Raw genomic sequence first — 19,823 nt, forward strand, 5'->3', positions numbered from 1 at the left:
ATCACATGCTTTGTACTACCTTAACAGCAAACATAGTTAAACACAAAGCTTGATTCATATCACAGTATTTTTGTGGGGGAAAAAAAAATAAAAGAAAAAAAGCCATAAAATACGTAGATACTCCCCCTCCCCCACAATATATTGTCTCAGTCCACTGTTTGCAAGTAGATCTATGAGACAGTGCTACATCCATTGCACTTTCTTCTCTGGATAATTGCAAATAAAGGCGGTATCAATTTTAATATTTTTCTATATAATCATATAAAAACTGTTAGACACTTTAACCATTGTCATGGCTTAGCTAAACAGCCAGTGCTTTCAATAATTCTGGGACCGAGAAGTGAAGAAGCAGGGAGTTTCACTCTGTCTCATTAGGGAATGCTTCTTACAAATTTGTGGTGCTGCCTCTGAAAAAATAAATCCCATGCCTTTTGAGCAACCAAATGTCAGTTTGAAATCAACTCTGAGTGGCAATTTCCACTTGGTAAATTAAATCTGTTTTGCAATCTGTTTCACTATATTTGCCATTTAGGACAGTAAAATGCGTCTGTGAAAAGTATTTTCTTCTAAAGCATTTATGATTGTCATTTAATTTAATTTATCTGCTTATATTTTAGGTGGATGATAATATGAGTATTCAGATTTTGCAGCTTTTGTCATTCAACGTGTACCTGGAATTGCACCAGATTAAGCTCCTTTCCATATAAACCAACAGCAAACACAGCTTCTAATGATACAGGCTTTACAACCCATTAGGAATTGAGTAATACTATGCGAAATGGACACTGCAAAGCAACTTTCTGGATCTACCCAGGACAGACATTTGCTGGAGAGCAGACAGAGCAACCTCGCAGAAGCATGATCACTTACAAAGCAAACTTACCTTGCATTAATGAGGTACTGTGCTAAGCTGATGTTTGCAGGGGATCCTGTGATTGTAACTTGTCGTTCTGCGGAGCCTTCTGTGGCATTAGCAATCTTGATCTGCGCTCCTGACATCTGCCTGATTTCATTTATCTTACTGCCTTGTCTGCCAATAATGCAGCCTATTAACTGGAGTGGGACAAAGACCGAGATTAGTGCCACAGACACAAGCAAAAACCACTTAACTGCAATCTGTAGTACTGCTAAAAACATGGTTATGAAAAGCTCAGTAGCAAAACAGATTTTTGCTGTGCTGTTTGGAAGGGGTAACTGGTGCAGCCTATTGGCTCTATGGCTCTAGATCTAGTTCTGCTACGTGGTTATTATTAGCTCACTATCAGACTATTTTGCTATCTCCCATGGCAGAAAATGGCAGTGTGCCATGGTGCTGAGGAAAACAAAACACAGCCCAGCCTGACTTGCCAGTGATAGCAGCAAGCCAAGAACACCAGCTGGAAGTCAGGCTGACCATCCAAAGCTGCCACGTGCAGCTCTGTACCCTTCCAGTGCACTGCTAGTCCTAGACCTCCCTGGGAACATGTGGTTCTTGCTTGGCCAGGTACTGTATGATTAAAGTCAGTGGGATTTACAGCTCTGTAACTGCAGGCAGAAGCAGGCATAGGAAGAGACTGAAATTTATCTGCTTTCCTTTACAGACGCTTACCAAAACTCATATGTTGTGAATAAAACTGACCCTGAGTTGTGTGTTGTGTGGGCATGTGTGTACCGGGGTGTTGCTCCTCCAGCAAGTAGGCACTGAGCCAGCAGGTGAGGCAGAGATGTTTTGGTTTCTGTAAGGGTGAGGAGGAGGCTTTTGTTCTGTGTTAAGGAAGGATGGGTGCTGAGAAGCTCAGCAATGGCCAGAACGGGTAGAAAACGGAAACTTTGCTCTACACATCTGTTGACACTGGGATGTTGCTGCCAGTTTTGCAGTAGGACGTGCCAAAATGCAGAGACTGCCTTCCCCTCCAACCCTTCCTGCTGCTTCAGGCCCTGACACGTTCCCCTTTCTGGTACTGTAGTACTTGAAGTAACTTGCCAGAAACAGATTCACATTGTCCAGACATTTTATCAAAAGAAGAAAAGCCTCCCAACGCAATCCTTGCTTCACACTCAGGGACAAACAGAAAATCGAAGTGGGTACCTGGGTAGCCGAAACAAAGACCAAGCACAAGAGGAGCAACCACGAGGTGGGGAAATGGGGTGGCAGGAAACGCACACAGGATTTCCCATCCTGTTACAACAGGAGGGCTTCGCTGAGCTCCCTGTCCTTATCCCAAGGACCTGTCTTAGAGTGTGACTGCACATGCCGGTGCAGAGGACTGACCTGAGCTTCACCAGGGAGCCTCCAGCCTGTCTGTGCACACAAATGTGCCTGCATTGGCCAGCTGTTGGTAGCACAGGGATCCCTAAGCCTCCACTTCCTACACCTCAGTCTCACTGGTCTGCAGGTAGTGAAGGTAATGCAGGACAAGAGAGCAACCAGAGCACAGAGAAGGCACTTAATGGGTCATTCAGGAAGCTGCCACTTCTATGTGCTGGAGGTCCTCCAGTGACCCCCAGCTTGTAACCCAGGTGGGTCAGTGCAAAGAATTTGCAATCTCCTAGCTGACTTTGAGTTACGGAGTAAGGATTCAGTCCAGACCAGTCATGGATACTGGTGATGCAAGCATCTCAAAGAGAGGTTTGGTAACCTTTCATCTGAAGCTCTCCAAAGTCATCCTTTGTTGCTGTCACATCAAGCTGCTTAAACACACTCTGCAATCCATGACACAACCTGCATGTATTCTGCTCATGCAGAATACACTACTCCATTTGCCATGCAGGAAGGACAGCAGTGCTGGGGGTCTCTCTGGGGTGCCTTTCCCATTACACGTTACTTACATTGCAATTTGTGCAGTACCTTAACAATCAAGAGCTGATGAATTCTTGAAGAAGTTTTCATCTAAAAAGCTTTGATCAATCAAGCCACGAACATTTGGTTTCACATAAAAACACCTGCCTAGCCTTGCTTTGAGATAAAACCATGTCAAATTGCATCCAAACACCTATCTCTGTCCCACCTGGGAGAGGAGCCAAACCTACTATAGATTTTAAAAAGCCCATTATACACTATAGTATAATACTACAGTAATCAGTGGCACAGGATCTAGTTGGAGGCCTGTCACTAGCGGTGTTCCCCAGGGTTCAAAAAAGTTACCACTGGTATCCCAAATTTCCACCTAAGGCTTACATACCTGAGCAGCACCTGGCATCTCTGCCTTTATGCTCTATAGTTCATGTGTCTGACAATTTCTTTTTGAACTTGTTTCTCCTTTTGCTGCCCAAGGGCCATGAGAGAGAGCCACAGAGCAGAGCTTGCTTCTGTGTCGTAAGTATCACCTTTGTTTGCACAACTCAAAATTTCACCTGATGTACCCTCCTTCTTGGACTGTGAGCACCAGGTAAAAATGTTTCCCTTTTCACTTTCTCTATACCACTTCCATCCATCTTCCCTTACCCTCAGTTTCTCCTCATGCCAAAAAAACTCCAAACCAAACAACTGTAAAACAGAGGTTCTGCTTTTTGCCTTTTTCTAGCTTTACTCCGTTCTTCAGTAAAGTTCTGCTGGTACGAGTGCAAACTGGACTGAATCAGGAGTCTGGACTCTTAACGAGTGGCACTCAAAAGTCTGCTGTGAGTCCTCCCAAACTCTTGATCCTGACATTTTCTCCCAATACACTATGTCATCTCTGGTTCATGTCCCTCTCTTCCATTTTTTTTATTTCTCCACAATGGTAAATATAACTGCTAAATATCTATATCTATCTATCTATCTATATATATCTAGATATCTTTCTTGTAATGCTTAAGAACTGACAGAGCCTAATAGTAACAGTCCAATGCTGCAGAACATTGATTGCCACAGGAAGTGGCATGGAGATCACTTTCTTTTTAAATACTGGTAAAAAAAATCCTTTTGCTTTTCTCAAAGGCAAAAGGATTTTTATAATGTAATGCTTGTAAAAAGGGCAAAGAATTAGCCTCTGCAACTTGGTATCTGCTATCTGGAGCAGTTGACCATACCTGTCCACAGGTACACATGGCTTCCCTTGGTTCTCCTCTGTCAACACAGAACAAGTCCATTTGCTTTGGCAAAGCCTCTTCATTAGTTGAGCATCATCAATGAGACTCTTCAATCACTTTTCAGAAAGCTATACAAGCTTTCTTAGCTTCAGGTTTGAGTTTTTTTTGTTTTGTGGTTTTTTAATTAGAAAGTCCAGGGCATAGTACTCTATAGGGAGAAATAATCTCCTGAGGTTTGATTACAGTTCTTTACAGACTTACAGCAGGGCCTGGAAAAAGATGCTTAAATACTCTGTATCTCTTAAAAACAAAACAAAAATAATGAAAAGAAATGTCACTTTCCTTGCTAGGATAATGCAAAATCTGGATTATAACAATTTTCACAGACTTTGCAAGAAGACATAGAAAACTGAGAACCCATGTTCAGAAATGAGCCTTCTTATTACTTATTGGGTTTTATAACTCAATATTTGTTGTGCATTTCAATTTATTGAGGGCCCAACACCAGTTTCCATCTCATTCCCTAAAGTGAGCAGTAGGTGGTTCTGGGGAAAATTACTTTCAATGCTAAACAGTGCCTTATCCCATAAACGGTTTCACTTTGCCTCTGATACATATTAAGTCTGCAAAATCATTCTACTGATTCTTGAGCTCATTCGGACAGGTCTACTTGAGGAATCCAATGCCATTTTCTTAGATTAAGCGGAGATGCAAATCAGGCCATGTGCAAACATATTAAAAAATACAAAAACTATCCTCATAGGCATTGCTAACTGACAGAATCTGGTTAATTCTGTGTTTTTCCTCTGAGCATTATTTCTCTACTACATGGGAAGCTGTCGGCAGTAAGGTAAATTTATTGAGCTTGAATCCAGAAATCCCTTGCCTTCAGTAGAAGTGCTTTGACTTACACTACTGCAGAACCTTTCCCGGCACATCTTGTACTGATTATTAAGTCTTTGCCTAACCATTGATTCTAAATCCTCTCATACAACTGGAAAGCTTCTGAGGCAGGGATGGACTTAGCCAGCATCTTAGTTTTGTAAGAACGTGGCACTTGTTCTCAGGACTTTTCTGGAAGAGGGCTGTATGGAGGGTGAGGTGTACTTTTCCTGTAACATGTTCGCAGTGAGTGGCCCCGCTGGAAGTCACAGCTAGGGTTGGATACTGCCCTAATGTTCTCCTCAATGGATTGTGCCCATTCTCCCCATTGCAGGCAGTGGATTGGGAATCTGCAAAGACGAGAGCTCAGTCCTCCAGGGACTGCTGGTGGAAGAGGCAGTGCCACATGCTCCCTGTGGAGCTGATACTGGGTATTTTCAGTATTTTCCAAGAAAATTTTGCTGATGTGGGTCCCCCTTTGTTATTTGCAGGGAAGTATTTAAGGCACCATGGCGAAATAGAGGCAGTTCTTCAAGTGAGCCATATCCAAATTGGATGGACTGGCATTTCTGTCTATGGAATACTGATCTTAACATTTCTTGGTGCTTTTGGAGGGGTAAGTTGCTTTCCCGTTACTTGTCCCTGTCTCTCCCACATATATGCAAAATATGGCCAATTTTTAATCAGACAGATTGTTTAATTTTTATTGGTTTGTTCATTTATTGTCAATGGGCATTGTGGAAGATTGAATTATGAAATCTTAAGACATCTACTTTCTGTGTCCAATCCCCTAAACCCATGGATGCCATTTCTTCCATTCTTTTAAGGACCTGCCACTGTTAATGCCACTTTTTTCTCGGATTTAGGTGAAACACACTTATATTGAGTAACTTGGGCAGCAGTGATAGGACAATCAAGATCCCAGCAAGGAAAGAAAGGCAACCAAGTGCCCCTGTAAGAGGTTTTGATGAGCAAAAGGAGATGCTAGGTAAGGATCAAAGTGACTTCTGAGAGGGACCAAGAGAAATTTCCTTTCTGTTCTCTTTTTGGAGTTACACAGAGGTTATGAAAAAACCCTAGAAAGTCAAATCTTCTGAATTCATTATTTGGAGAGGAAGCCTCAGCTTTTAGCATGTGGAAAATAACCTTCTGTAAAACATTTTTTTTTTTAATTCTCCAGAATCTCTTTGCTATCAAGCAACAGGTTAGGTGCTACTGTCAGCATACTGTATGAAGAAAGCAGGACACTGTTGTTACAGAAAATATTAATAACATAAAAAAAAAATTCTGTCACAGCCTTAATGCCAGAGGGAATGAGGAAAATTTATTTCAATAGGAAGCTAGGTAATTTGCAAATGGCTTTTAATATCTATTTGCTGTAGACTAGGCTAAACTCTCAGCTCCTTATTCTCACTGAGGCTTTGGCTTTACGTGCTTATCATTATCTTGGTTTTAAAGAGTATGTTGTAGCCCATGTAGATATACACTGACTTCCGTAGTAGCTGCAAAGCATGTATCTGCAAGTCTCATGTTGTTCTCATGTGTGCTGGACTTTTACACAAATCAGCACGTAAAACAAGAAAGCTGTGGGACTCGTGCAGCACAGGGAATCCCTGGAGTTGGGGCAGGCAGGGGGACTGGCCATGGGCAACTCTGGGGCTGCACTGCAGCTCTGTGCCAGGGCCTGCAGCTTCCTTCACCTTCAATCAGATAAATAACCATTATACCACACTGATGGCCTGTCTATCAAGACTGGGACTAGGAGATGCTTACTGGGAAAGCAAGGACAAATTACCCAACTGCTGTTGCCCTGATCTCTTTCTTTTGTCCTTTTGAAAACTTCCAGGGATGATGATTCCACCACTTCCCTGGACAGCCTATTCTCATGTCTGAGCACCCTTTCGGTGAAGAAATTTTTCCTAATATCCAACCTAAAACCTCCCCTGGCACAACCTTACTTACTTGGGAAGTAAGTAAGTACTTCCACCTGGCTACACCCTTCTTTCAAGCAGCTGTAGAGAGCAATGAGGTCCTTCCTGAGCCTCCTCTCTCCAGGCTAAGCAACCCCAGCTGCCTCAGCAGCTCCTCATGGGACTTGTGCTCAGACTCTTCACCAGCTTCCTTGCCCTTCTCTGGACACATTTCAGTTCCTCAGTGTCTTCCCTGAACTGAGGGACCCAAACTCAACACAGGATGATGCACAGCGTGGCCTCACCAGTGCTGAGTACAGGGGGACAATCACTACCCTGATCCTGCTGGTCACACCATTTCTGATATAAAATTTTTGGCACTGGGCTGCCTGGAGAGCAGCCTTACTGAAGCTGTGATGGGATACCTTATAAATGGGAGACCCCAGGGAAGGTACCCTCTTGCTGATGCAGCCCAAGGACAGCCTGGCAAGGCACCACTGATAGGCTGGGGCGCAGGCAGAGCAAATGCCTTGGGGAAATGCACAGGGAAACTGGCTGTCCCCCTGCAAATTCCCAAGCAGTTCCAGATGCCTGATAAGACATGGGAGCCTGTTCTCCCCTCTGTGCTGGCACTGCAACACCAAGTGTGCACACACAGACACGGGTATGCACAGAGCACTGGTGGGCAGCACTAATGTCCTTTGGTGCTTTAATGCACACCTTGACACCCCGTGAACATCAGAACTCCCTCTTACCACCTCTAGAGCCCATGTAGGCTGTTTCTAAGCCTAACCCCATTTTGGCCTTGACTTTGCTCCTTTAGCAACAACAGCAAGACTCACACGGCGTAGCCATAAAAATCTTCTGTCAGAAGCAAAGCGTGGACGTGTGTTTGCTTTTCACTGACAGTGCTGAGCTGGGGCATTTCACACCTCCCACATGAGAAACTGATGGGTTTTTTAAATCTTCTACTCCACTACAGGACCCGAGGCAAACTTCCTCCTTTTTTTCTCTGCTATGAACCTCGAAAGAAGTCAAAAGAGTGACCTTGGGTTTATATCTCTGATGGCAAGAACAAGATCTGCCTGAAAGCGAGATTAAAAAAATTTGCACTGTAAGGACAAACAGGTTGCTCCTATAAAATTCTCAACATACAACAAATTGGGTTGTAAAGCAGGTACTGATAAATCACATCTTTTAAGTAACAGAAAGCTTATGAAGTCACAGCACTCACACCTTTGCTTCTTTGTTATTCTGTATCTTTTTCTTACTGTAAATCATTGCCACTGAGTTTAATAGGGCTTGCACAATATTGTAAGTATCTTTTAAATAGTCTAATTGCTATTTGTGTTCCCACTCATGCTTGAAAGCTTTTTTTACTAGAGGGGAAAACTTCCATTTTCCAAATGACTCATTTGCAATGAAAACTGAAAAAAACCCCAACCCTGTTTGCAATGAAATTGAGTAACAGGGGAAGGCATTTTTACGTGATGCACAGTATATCAGTTGGGCTTTTTGAGTAGCTGTTTTAAGGTTCAGCACCATATTGCTCATGGACACTGGGCCTGTTGATCATAGCCAGCCCAGTAGCTGAAGAAGGTGCGTTTCTAACCCTTGTTTTTTCAAATAACCCTTTATATTGGACCTTCACATAACCGAAGTAGCTTTTTTGCTGAGGACAAATGATGCCTTGGATAAGTGCAGGTGCAGTGGGGGCTGGTACAGCACAAGCCATTGTGGTGCAAGCTCTCCACTCCCTGGCACAGAGGACTCCAGCCCAACACAGAGCACATGGGGCTGCATGTTCTTACACCCCCTTTAGCCCTTCTGCTGAGACCACCCGTGCTGCTGCCACCTGAGAGATGAGTTTTGGGAACTCATCTAGGAAAGCAGCAGGCACCCAGGCTTTAATGAAGCCGGTGAAGCACCCCGGCACCAGCACCATCAGGCAACCAACCCAGCGTTGCTGGAGACCTGACACGAGAGGGGACAGTCACTTCCACTGCTTCCATCCAGCATTTCACTAACCTCTAAGCACCCTCTCCCCAACAGACTAAATGCTGTACAGTTTATTCTGGGGGCTACTGTTTACAGATCAGCCAAAGATGGGAGGTTTCCCCTCTGGTGGCAGAGGAGCGAGAGAAGAGAAAGAGATACGGACTATTGGTCCACTTACATCATTGGGAATAGTAAGTTCATGGGAACTGGTTGGAGTAGTGGCATCCAGTCCTATTCAGGGGACAGAGGGAAAATGTTACGCCAGCTGTTTGCAAGAAGGGCAAGACACAACAAATGAAATTTTAAAGAAGAAAACATACAGAAGGCAGGAGAGAAAAAAAAAGAGAAGAGAGGAGCAAAGAAAAAAAGAGAACTGCTAGTGAAACAGAAAAGAAAGCAAAGGATGCAAAACTCTGAGGGCTGGACTAATTTTAAATGAGTATTATTTTAATTAACCTTTAACCCACCAAAGCAACAAATGTTACATGAGATTCCACAAGGTCATAAAAAGCTTCTAGAAAATGAAGGGTTTCCCCTAAAAATAGTCTCCAAAGTTTGTTCTAAACACATCAACTGAGAAATTAATGGATGGTTGAAATTTGACCTGTCTACCAGGAGTTCTAGAATATGGAAAATTAAAGTGGATGTCAAATGAACAATTAGCAGAACATAATACATAGATATGAAAAATAAAAAAATAACAAAGTAAGGACAAGGAAACTAACTTAGGAAAATTTGGAAATTATATATGTGGGATTAGTTGCTGAAGAAATGTTGGGAAGGGTAATTTTGGAAGGGAATGGACGAAATACTCTAAGCTGCATACATTTGTTTGTAAATTGGGTGGACAAAAGGAAAATGCTCAGGAAAAATGGAATTACTGCTCTAACACACAGTGACATTACAGAAACGTATATCTCACAAATATAACCAGGAAAAGATCGGGGAGCAGCATGTTAATGACAAGAATAAGGAAAATACAAAGCTAGGAAAGGCAGTTTAGTATTACTTGTAGGTATTTTATCAGATACATCATAAAGAAACAAAAGAATATTTTGGATGTCATGTCTTATGTTCTCTTTTTTGCTGTTTATTGTATTATCTGTACAGACATGCCAAAAATACCAATTTCCAACTAGAAAAGGTGGAAAATAAATACTCTACAGAAAAGTGACTTGCCTACATTTTACTGATGTTTACATTCAATTATGAGTTGCATATGCTTAAGTCACATTCTACAAAAATATCAAACAAGTTGCTCACGGAATTTGATGTATGTGATAAAATGTTATTTGCCATACAAAGCATGTACCAGCACATATGCACTTCTGTTCTCTGAAGTTTTTAGGTACCAAGCATGTATGTCGTGAAGCACAGTAAAAATGTTTATTTGCAGGGTTAAGTGACTTCTCACTCTTGAATCAAGAATTCAGCCTCAGCTTTATTAAGCATAGAACAAATTTGTAGTCCTTAGCTAAACTGCCATTGCACTTAGTAGCTATCTGTGTTATCTAGTAGGAAGTGAGGCACTTGTCCCAGCAGTGATGACTACAGATGCTCTCAAGAGATTTGGCTCTACAGGAATTCAAGTTTCAGCATGCCATAATTTCTTTAATTGGTATTTCTGTACCATGAATACATAGTTTTCCCATTTTTGTTTCTTTCTGAACTATGTCACTAAATTGGACAAGAAGCATGCCCAAGTACTTCACTTGTAAGCAACTGGTACATACTGTATGGTCCATAATAACTTTATGAGGACTGAACAAAAGAAACTCAGGGCTTTTAGCCAATGGCACAAATGAAGCAGTTGTGATTAATAAAAGTAACAAACAAAGCATGTTTTAGTAGTGATGACAGGAACTGCAACAGAGGTTTGGGGGGGAAGAAGACAGGTTAATGTATAAAAACGGAAGGATTGCTGGTCATTGACCACATTTATTATTAAAATGATGTAATGACCACGGGAAACAAAGCTGTTAAGAAGAAGGACATCCCCAGGGGGTCATGGGTACGTACCAGGGAAACCAGGGGTGGTCTGCCCAAGGGGAGTAAAGGGGGGATGCTGCATAGCCAACTGGTGAAGCTTGGTCAACTGCAGGGCAGGATGGGAAATTAGAACTAACCAATCAAATGGAATTATTTCAGAGCAGAGAAACCATCTTACATGTTCTAAAACTGGATTAATTAAAATTATATTGAAAAAAAAAGGTTTAATAATTCATTCTAGTCTACCGTAGAGGAAAAAAAGAAAACCCAAACTGGTTATAAATGACATCTCTACTGTTATTACATGTAATGGCTGTTGTTAATATTAACTAATTACTGTAGGATTACATATTAAAAGAACTCAAATATATCACATGCGAAAAAAGACCAAGATAACTGTCATTTGTTCCTGGGCCATTGTACTTTCTAGCAATTATTACACAAGGTAAGAGATGCAGCTGAGCTAACACTTGGCTATACAGTGTGTTGTTCAGGAAAGGTGTCCTTAGGCCGTGTCTTTATTGCTACCTGTAGAAAGCAAATGCTGCCCAGAACAAATAAGAGGGAAAGGAACAAAAAGGGAGTAATTTACATGTGCTGGACTCACGTCTGGATGAGGGATGGCATACTGCCCCTGAATCGTGAATGCCTGAAAACAAGCACAGTTAAGACACAGGTTAGTCAGGTGGGACAAGCAGTGCTCCTGTTCTCATCAGAAAAGCTTCTCCTGGCCCCTTAGGTAAAGGCTACCTGCATCGCTTTCAACACTGAGTGAAGTTTAATTGTCTTGTGCTGCTTGATAACTCTTGGCACAGAACAGAAAGGTCTCTGTCAGGCTGTCCATGTACCCCTTGCATGCAGAGGATGCCCAGTGCCGCTGCCTGAGCTCTGAGAACCTTGACCCTCAGGACCTCAGAGCTGAGGACAATGAGGGGGTCAAGGAGCACAGGGGGTGGCCACTTCCCCTCCCTGCTACTCCATCTGCCCAGTGACACCAATGCACATAGGGAGATGCTGATGCCGAAGCAGCAAGGGGCACAGCAAAGAGGGGACAGATGTGCCCAGTGGATGCCCTGCCCTGCCCTGCCATCCAGCTCCTGACTGCCATGTGTGTGCATGGACACATGCCAGTCTGCTCTGAGTCACCTCCTCTGGTTATCGACAGCCACAGATGCTGAGTGCCAGCAAACACGTGCCCTGGGACACCTCATGGGGCTTGCACTCCAGGCTGCCATGCCAGGGGGTATGAGAGTACATGTGCTGGATGGCAGCCTGTCCTGCACTGCCAGGGCACAGGGCCAGCAGGCCAACCTGGAGATAGGAGCATGATGGAGACCCCCAGCATGGTGGTCTTATCTTCCACAAAAAAACAAATATCCTCCCTCCAAATTCAGCCACTCTGCACCACAAGAACAGTGCATGGGGTATAGTTTCTGGCATCACTTCTGGCAGGACTGGGCTGATGCAGGGGAGGCAAAAAAGCATGTGAGAGAGGAGGGATATAACTGGCACCAGTTAACACAGTCCTTTGTCTCTTCTGCTGGTTCTGTTCAGCTCTCTGTAGTGGCCCACAAACTACAGAGAGTTTATGATTTTCTATTGTATCTGAAAGGTATGGCATGCCAGAAAAATTTTAATGTGCTTGTGCTTAGACAGGCAGGAAAACAGAAGGACAAATTATAACATAAATATTTGTAGTGGGAGAATTATAAGCAGGAACAGAGCTGATTAGCTTAGTTTGCAAAACGCTTATTTGACAAAAGGCCTCTTAGAAAGCAATGAATCCTCTGCAAATGATCAAACAATTCATTTAATGGAGTTTGGATATTAAAACCTTTAATGTCTCAACTGCGTGATGCACATTTCTGCAGCAGAATTTCCCTTCTGGAGAAGAAACATTTCATTTAGTTTTTAAATTAGTTATAAAGCCAGGCCATAATCCGGCAAACATTATGCACATGAGCAGTTTTCAGGCAGAAGTGTGGGGCTCAATGGGATGTTCATGGGCAAACATATTCATGTGCATCTATACCAGATGGCCATCAATGAGGGTTTATGTATCAAAAGACAAGCTTCCAGTCCACCAAAACAGGTGATCACTGCCATCAGTGGGTCTAAAGGAAGCACGTGTTCAAGCAAACAAGACATGTTTAACTGTTTTACCAAATGAGGACAAGCTGAGTGGGGGCTCTGTGCTTAGCCAAGCACAGGAGCAGCCTCAAGTTTGGAAACTCCACTTTGGTGTCTGACCCTCTGTGCTGGATCACAAGTGTCCTTTCTGGTCTCAGCTTTACTTCTAACCTAGCTGAGAGAACATCTTTCACATGGCTGTTTCCCAAGCAGTGGTCTGCAAACCAGCAAGAATCTCTCAAAAATCACCAGTGAACTTAGCGAAATTCAGCCCTTATCATTCCGCTCCCTCATACTTCCATGTACATATACAAGAAAGCAAACAGACTGGAGAAATAACAAAAACATTCAGTGCTTGGACTAGGTTTACTTGGTCACTTTGGTTGTCAATGAAAACCATCATAGCAGCATGGACAATATGGGACCTGAATTTTCTTTCTCAGAAAAAAAGAAAAAAAAAGAAAAAAAAAAGAAAAAAAAGGAAGTTCTTAATTTCTTAGGCTCCCAAAAGGTCATTTGATTGATTTAGGTTGAGAAAAAAGTCTTTGACAGCTTTACCCCTTAGCAGGGGAACCATGTCTTTCTGGGGCTGAGGCACACTCAGCACAAGCCTGGGAGAGTCTGCTGAGACATCTGTCCTTTGATGGAAACGAATCCATAGCTCATGTCTCAGCGAAATGTTAAAGCCAAGGGCAACTTTCCTACTGATGTAAGTAACAGCAGGGATAACCCGATCTTCAACTCTTCCTCAATTTAAACCATAAAACTGCTATGGGACATAAAGCAAAGCTGCACCCTGTGAGTACCCATCTGAACACCAATGTAGCACACTGGGTAGAAATTTCCAGTTTAACCACTGCATATGCTAAGTATTGGTAAAGGGGCAGAGCAGGGCAGTGTTCAGTTTCCTTTTAGTTTTTTTTATGCAATGCAGTATCAAAGAAGCACAAGAGAATTAAAAACAATACTTATAGTGGAAGAACCCCAATTTGTTAAAGAAAACTAAAAATTTTATTTTGCTGATGTTGCTTGATATGCAAGTATTAAAGAAACCAAAACCTTTTGAGACAGCCATGATGTAATATAGAACAGAAAAATAACTTCTGATAGTGCAGCTAAAAGGTTGAATGTAATTAACAGTGCTGATAAAATTTTATTTTCAGTGTTTATTTCCACTTATGAAACATGGTTAAAATGTCTTTCCATACTGATGTCCAAACACACCTTAAGCATTTTCTTAAAAAATCTGCTTAGCCAGAGCACACAGAAAGTCAAAGCACAGAGAAAGTGTCTGTCTCTTAACACTCTTTCTCACATCAACAAGGTTGCATTAGAAAAGTGAGAACACTCTTTTAACTGATAAAACTGAAGATGACAAGAGTATTAAGAACAGAAAATAGGATACTTTCAATTATTTATACAAACTGCTTGGAGCACTCTAGCAAACAGTTTCAATACTTTTGAGTAGTCATATACGCAGACAGTCTTTGATGGCAGTAGCAATTACAATACTGGTAGAATGGGTTGCTGCATACATATACACATATTTCTTAAAGGAAAGCACTGCAGTGTAAACATATATATGGAGTAAATTATTCTGAACTTTCAGTCATAGACCAATTTCTGGCAAGCTATTTTAAATTTCAGTTCAACTTCGGTAACTAAGGAAGCAGATTTCTTATTTTGAAGACAATTAGCATTGGCAGGTTTGAACATGAGGAAAGATACTACACCTAAGTTATAAAAATCTGCATAAACATCACAACGTATCCTTACAGACTAGAAAGTAAAACTCCAAAACAAAAAAATACAGAGAAAGCTCATGATAAAGGCTTGTCAGAAGTAATAGCATTTTGGTGTTCGCTTGAGAGGTGCAGGAGCTTCCTTATACAAGCAGATTGTGGTGGCACAGGTCATCACACCAATAATACCAGCAGCACCTTGTGCCCTCGGCCCCACCAGGAACCCAGTGTCCAGCTTCTCATATGACTTCCAAATTGCCTGGGGTGGGACATGGTCTCTAGGGCTGCTGTCACAGCAGCTCACACCCCACAACAGGGTGATGACCTGAGGTGGGCTGATGGGATGGGAGGTGGAACCTGCTTGCAGATGTTCCACCATGTAGGTGAGTAAATGGGTAACTGCTCAAAAATAGGTCTTGACATCACCATGGGGAAAAAATTTGGCTGGGTGGGGGTGCCTTACTTCCAAAGAAGCTTTACATATGCGAATCCTGAGTAGAGAGATGGCTGCCTTCCTTTAGGCTGGGTTTAGGGGATCAATTTCCCCTTGAGCTGGACAGGGTTGCAGCATTTCACTGCTCCACCACTGCCCGTAGTCTGGTGGCTATACAGGTTCCCTTGTGAGCCTCCCACGGTGTTTTCCAGAGTACTTATCACCTGTGCTCATCACTGGCTTATCAGTGATTACAGCTGCATTCCCCCTGCAATGGATGATGGCAGAGAAATTTCTGCTATGTCTCAGCCACATGTTGAACACTCATTTCAGAGCATTACCAAAAGACACAGAAGAATCACATTGCACATGGGTTTCTAAAGGCAGATGAGAATCCTGACTGATATAGCTTAACATGAAGGGGGAATCATCAAAACTTCCTTGCATAAAAAAGAAACAGGAACACTGTTCTTATGTTATCAATCAGGCTGTTGCATGCCGTGGTTGGTAAGGTCTACATTTGCATGTAGGTAGTTCGTGCAACCTCAGAAACCCATTGCTACTTGGTCCCAAGGGACTACAAACAGCAGACATTGTGCGCGTGTAAATTTTTACTGCAAAACGCACTATTTGGTCCCAAAAAATATGAAAACTATGAGAGAAAAATTATGCCTTTCATGAGCAGAGATGTCCTGCTGTTTGATTATCTCTGAAAACTGACAAAACTGCTTATACTGCTAGTGGAGCTACAAATTAAGAGTCAAAAAACTGACCCTACAATAAGGAGATTTGTCCCACTCAGTGAGCATCTGATTTGGACACCTCCCAATTCACAGAAGGGCAAACTTTTCTTAATTACAGAATTCAATTTTAAATCTTGGTAAAATACCAGTCATCACATTTTGCATCAAGTTTGCAATGCAGTGTTCTCCCATCCTGCAAACTGTAAGCACGCAGAGTAGACAAAGCACATCAATACTATACCAGGCAAGAAAGAGTAAAAGTTGAAAACTAACAGGCGCTGGCTGAGGTTGGGCCAAGACGGTGTGGTTTCCAGCTGAAGCCAAAATGGTGTCTGCTCTTACCTGGCCACCTGCAAAAATGATAGGTGCAGAGGCAGGTTTGGGACGGTAGGGGATGGTGGCACCTTTGGGTGGGGACTGCAGACAAAAACACAAAGCAATCAAAATGCAGAATGAGGCAGATCTTGTATTAATAAAATCTCTCTTTATTTTGGTCACCTCAGACAACAAGGCATGCAGATAACCCAGCCCACCCTGTCCTCCACCCCATCAGATCAAAAGAATGCCAGAGGCCTCCTGTCTGGGCTTTCAGGGGAAGAGCCGAGGACCTACTCCACAGCCAAAACAGGCAGTGGTGACACTTGTGGTTCACTACTGCCACTGTCAGATGAAGCTATGAAGCTTAATTAAGCATGCCAAGGCATTTCAGGAAACACGGGCACAATTTTGAAATTTGTCAATGTTTTGGAAGAGTCCAGCCTGGCCTCTTGCTTTGCTAACAGAAAGCCCATCTCCTGCTTATCAATCCTTCCCACACTGCTTACACTTCAAGGTTTCTTTTTTACCAACTCAATTAAGTCAGCTGTTCCATTGCAAATGATCAGCCTGATCCTGGCCTTTCGTCTGACTGAGCTGGAAGGCTGGAGAAAAATCCTCTCACCTTCAGCAGGAGTGTAACAATGGTCTGTAATGCATCAAAAGGGGACCTGTTCCCTGTAGCCTAAGGCAAGAACCCAAGGGGAAACCCCTGACTGAGGCTAACTTTATCCTCGTAAGTAAAGCAAGAGCATGTGTCTGCAAAAAAGGCTTCAAGCTGTCTGTGGAACACCTAGCAGAATGGTACCCTGATTTCAGTGTGCTGACTACAACTAGAGAAGGTTACAACAATTTGTGTGTCCATGAATTGGTATCATATAATTAGCTACTGCATGTCAATGAAAGTGCCTGTTGCCAAATTAAATATATGCAACAAATTAGAGCCCATATGTGTTCTTAAATGTTTGAAGCAGCAAACTGCAGTTAAGTCAGTGTCCTCTTTGTACTGCTTGCTATTTGCCTAACCCTAAAATTAAGTACTCTTAAGTGAAAGCTGGCTATTTAAAAAGTGGCTCTACCCGTGGAGAAATAGGATTGTGTCTCTCTGATTTTGAGAAGCAGCTTCTCTCTTCTTCTTTACTAAATAACTATTTATTCCATCAATGTCACTTAGACAGTAGACTACATTCAGTAGTTACAAAGCTGGTAACTGTTGCCTTCATGTAAAAGATTTCTAAGAAACTAAAATTATTTCTTAATATTAGTTTCTATTCTCTTGTATTTTTATACAGAAATGCCTTCCTCACAGTAGTCCAGCAAAAACTGAAGGAAGAGTAAGTTTTCCCCAGTAAAACACTGGGGATTTATAGGGTTTTATGCTTTTATTTGCATTTAGGCTGTATGACATTTTAACGCAAAGGCTCTATGTCGTTTTGATGCACTGCATACCTCTGAACAGCCAATAGCTGTAGTGCTGTCTCAGATACTCCACTGTTTCTCTCCTCTTTAAAGAATAACAAAACAGTAGGGTGTCAGAGGTCACCATGAGACAGCTCTTGACTAGATTATGTAAAAAGCAAAACAAACCTAAAAACCACAGAAAATTTTCCAGTGGAAAATGTGATAAAAGCAGAGATGTTTCACGTTCATTGTCAAAAATTACTAGGTCAAAATACTTAATTTTGATTTGCTAAAATTTTTTTTTACAAATTTCCATTCAGTTGAGAAATGTACTTGCATGAAATTATGGGCGTTTTCAGCAAGAGGATTTTTACATAAATTAATTTTGTATCATTTAAACTAAGAGCTAAAAAACCTGTCATCAAAATAAAACATTCTGGCCTTATGCAATGACCTGACCCTAAGGACTGTCCTGACTAGTCAGAATTATTTCTATTTAAACAAGACTTAGGGGTTTTCTTCCCTATTCTGCATCAGAATAAAATGCATTTCTCTCAGAACAGCTGTAGCTCTGTGCTGGACCTGGCTGTTGTTTGACAGTGACATGACAGCCTTGATCTTTGATTGCTAATCCCTGCTGCGAGAGGATCTCAAACACCCAGAAGGGCACAGTCTAACAGAGCCCTCTGGAAATTCCCAGCACAGGAAGGGCAGGCAGTACCCCAGGGGAGCCCATGGCAATTGAAAATTATTAATACTGTGTTTGAGCAGCTCCCGAGTGAGAGGTGAAATGCCAAGTGCTCACTCACCTCCAGCATAACCACACATATCTGTTTCACACACTGGATGATGGCGTCGGGAGTGCCCGAGATAGTCACTGCGCGCTCCGTCGAGTTCGGCAGCATGTCCCCTGCTACCTGCACCTGGGCTCCTGTGGACTTGAGCAGAGACAAAGCAAAGGGAGTGTCACCACGAGGAAATGGCACCTCTCCAAACCCAGTCATTCACCTCTAAACTTTTTGTCTTTTCTTTCCTAGACACGTGGTAGAGCGTGTATGTAAAACTCATCCCCACACTGGGGTCTGGTAGGACATGGATTTGCCTGTTCAAGCCAATTCGCCAGCACTCCCATCCTAGGAGGATTAGTCCTTAGCAGCTGTTAATGAATCAAATTGTGACCTGAATTTCAGGAGAAGTCTTTTAACCCTCTTGAAGACAGACAGTTGTAATGCTGACTAAAAAGTTAAAAACATGAAATAAAAAGTACTTTTCAATAATAAAAAAATGAAAGGAAAAAAATACCAATAACTGAAGAAGATTGGCTAATCAAATGTGTCTCAGATAAATGGCTCTTTAATCTATTGATGGCTGATTTGTGTTGCTTGTTGAAATCTGAGGCTGCCTTATGCTGTATTTCAGGATGGTACAGAACCACTTCTAAATTATAATTAGTGTTGATTAAATATATGCATATCATCAACTTTTAGCTCATTAATGAACCCAAGGAGGTAATGAGACACTTTTGAGTTTTTTTATTTTTTAAAATTTGATCTTGGCACTAATGTGTGTTAGTTAACAAAAAAAACCAACAAAACCAAAACCAAAAAAAAACCAACCAAACAAACAAACAAAAAACCAAAGAAAGAAAAAACTACTAGCAACCAAAACAAACGCTGACATTATTTCACAAACATGGAAGACCTTTTTAATCCCTAGAAAAAAACTCAGGCATTTGATATTGAGTTAGGTCTTCCACATATTGCAAAAAAGATCTATTCCTGACTGTTGTTGTACTGCAGTATCTGGGGCTTTTAAAAAAAAGTATTTTCAGTAACCACTGACTTCATGTCAGTCAGCAAGGAGTTAATTTGTGTTCCTGCTGGTTACACACAACACATGTTATTCTTCTTTCCAAAGACTGATTAAATTACTGATTGTATCTTCTATTCACTACTGCTTTTTAAGGCCAAAATATCAATTCCTTGCTCTGTAATAGGCTTTGGAATTTTGCCATAATTTGATCAATCATCATGCCTTTCTTTTTCTTTTTCTTTTTGTAATCTTATCTTGAAAATAGTACTGCAACCCTCCATGTTGTTTCTGGATGCACGACTGAACACAAAAGACCATCCCTCATGCAACTGCTATTCTGTGTGTTGTGTGATGATGAAATTGCTTTTTAACACACATTTCTGGGTATGTGTACATCTAGCACAAAAGACTGCCAGAGTCATTCATGCATTTGCTTCCAGTGCCAGTCTTTTTGGTCATACATGACCAAATGAAAAAA

At 41.9% G+C, this 19,823-nt stretch overlaps 1 protein-coding gene and 1 long non-coding RNA gene across 23 annotated transcripts in view; one reads left to right on the forward strand and one right to left on the reverse strand.

The window, feature by feature from the left end:
* Positions 1-19,823, reverse strand: part of LOC135416490 (poly(rC)-binding protein 3-like) — a 503,073-nt gene that overhangs the window by 19,491 nt on the left and 463,759 nt on the right. For 10 of the 22 annotated variants that reach the window (XM_064659768.1, XM_064659776.1, XM_064659703.1 and 7 more), the window contains 6 exons: positions 18,343-18,471; positions 16,091-16,234; positions 11,362-11,418; positions 10,800-10,875; positions 8,959-9,011; positions 884-1,053 (listed from right to left, as the gene is read on the reverse strand). In XM_064659768.1, coding sequence (XP_064515838.1) covers positions 884-1,053; positions 8,959-9,011; positions 10,800-10,875; positions 11,362-11,418; positions 16,091-16,234; positions 18,343-18,471 — 629 coding nt within the window. Of the gene's footprint in view, positions 1-879; positions 1,054-8,958; positions 9,012-10,799; positions 10,876-11,361; positions 11,419-16,090; positions 16,235-18,342; positions 18,472-19,823 lie in introns of those variants that run through there. The other 12 variants (XM_064659784.1, XM_064659732.1, XM_064659754.1 and 9 more) reach the window with 9 other exon arrangements.
* LOC135416633 (uncharacterized) lies at positions 3,120-9,954 on the forward strand. The gene is made up of 3 exons (XR_010431629.1): positions 3,120-5,488; positions 5,739-5,860; positions 6,719-9,954. It is a non-coding gene; the product is annotated as an uncharacterized LOC135416633 (long non-coding RNA).

This window comes from Pseudopipra pipra, chromosome 1, assembly GCF_036250125.1.
Source record: "Pseudopipra pipra isolate bDixPip1 chromosome 1, bDixPip1.hap1, whole genome shotgun sequence".
NCBI lineage: Eukaryota > Metazoa > Chordata > Aves > Passeriformes > Pipridae > Pseudopipra > Pseudopipra pipra.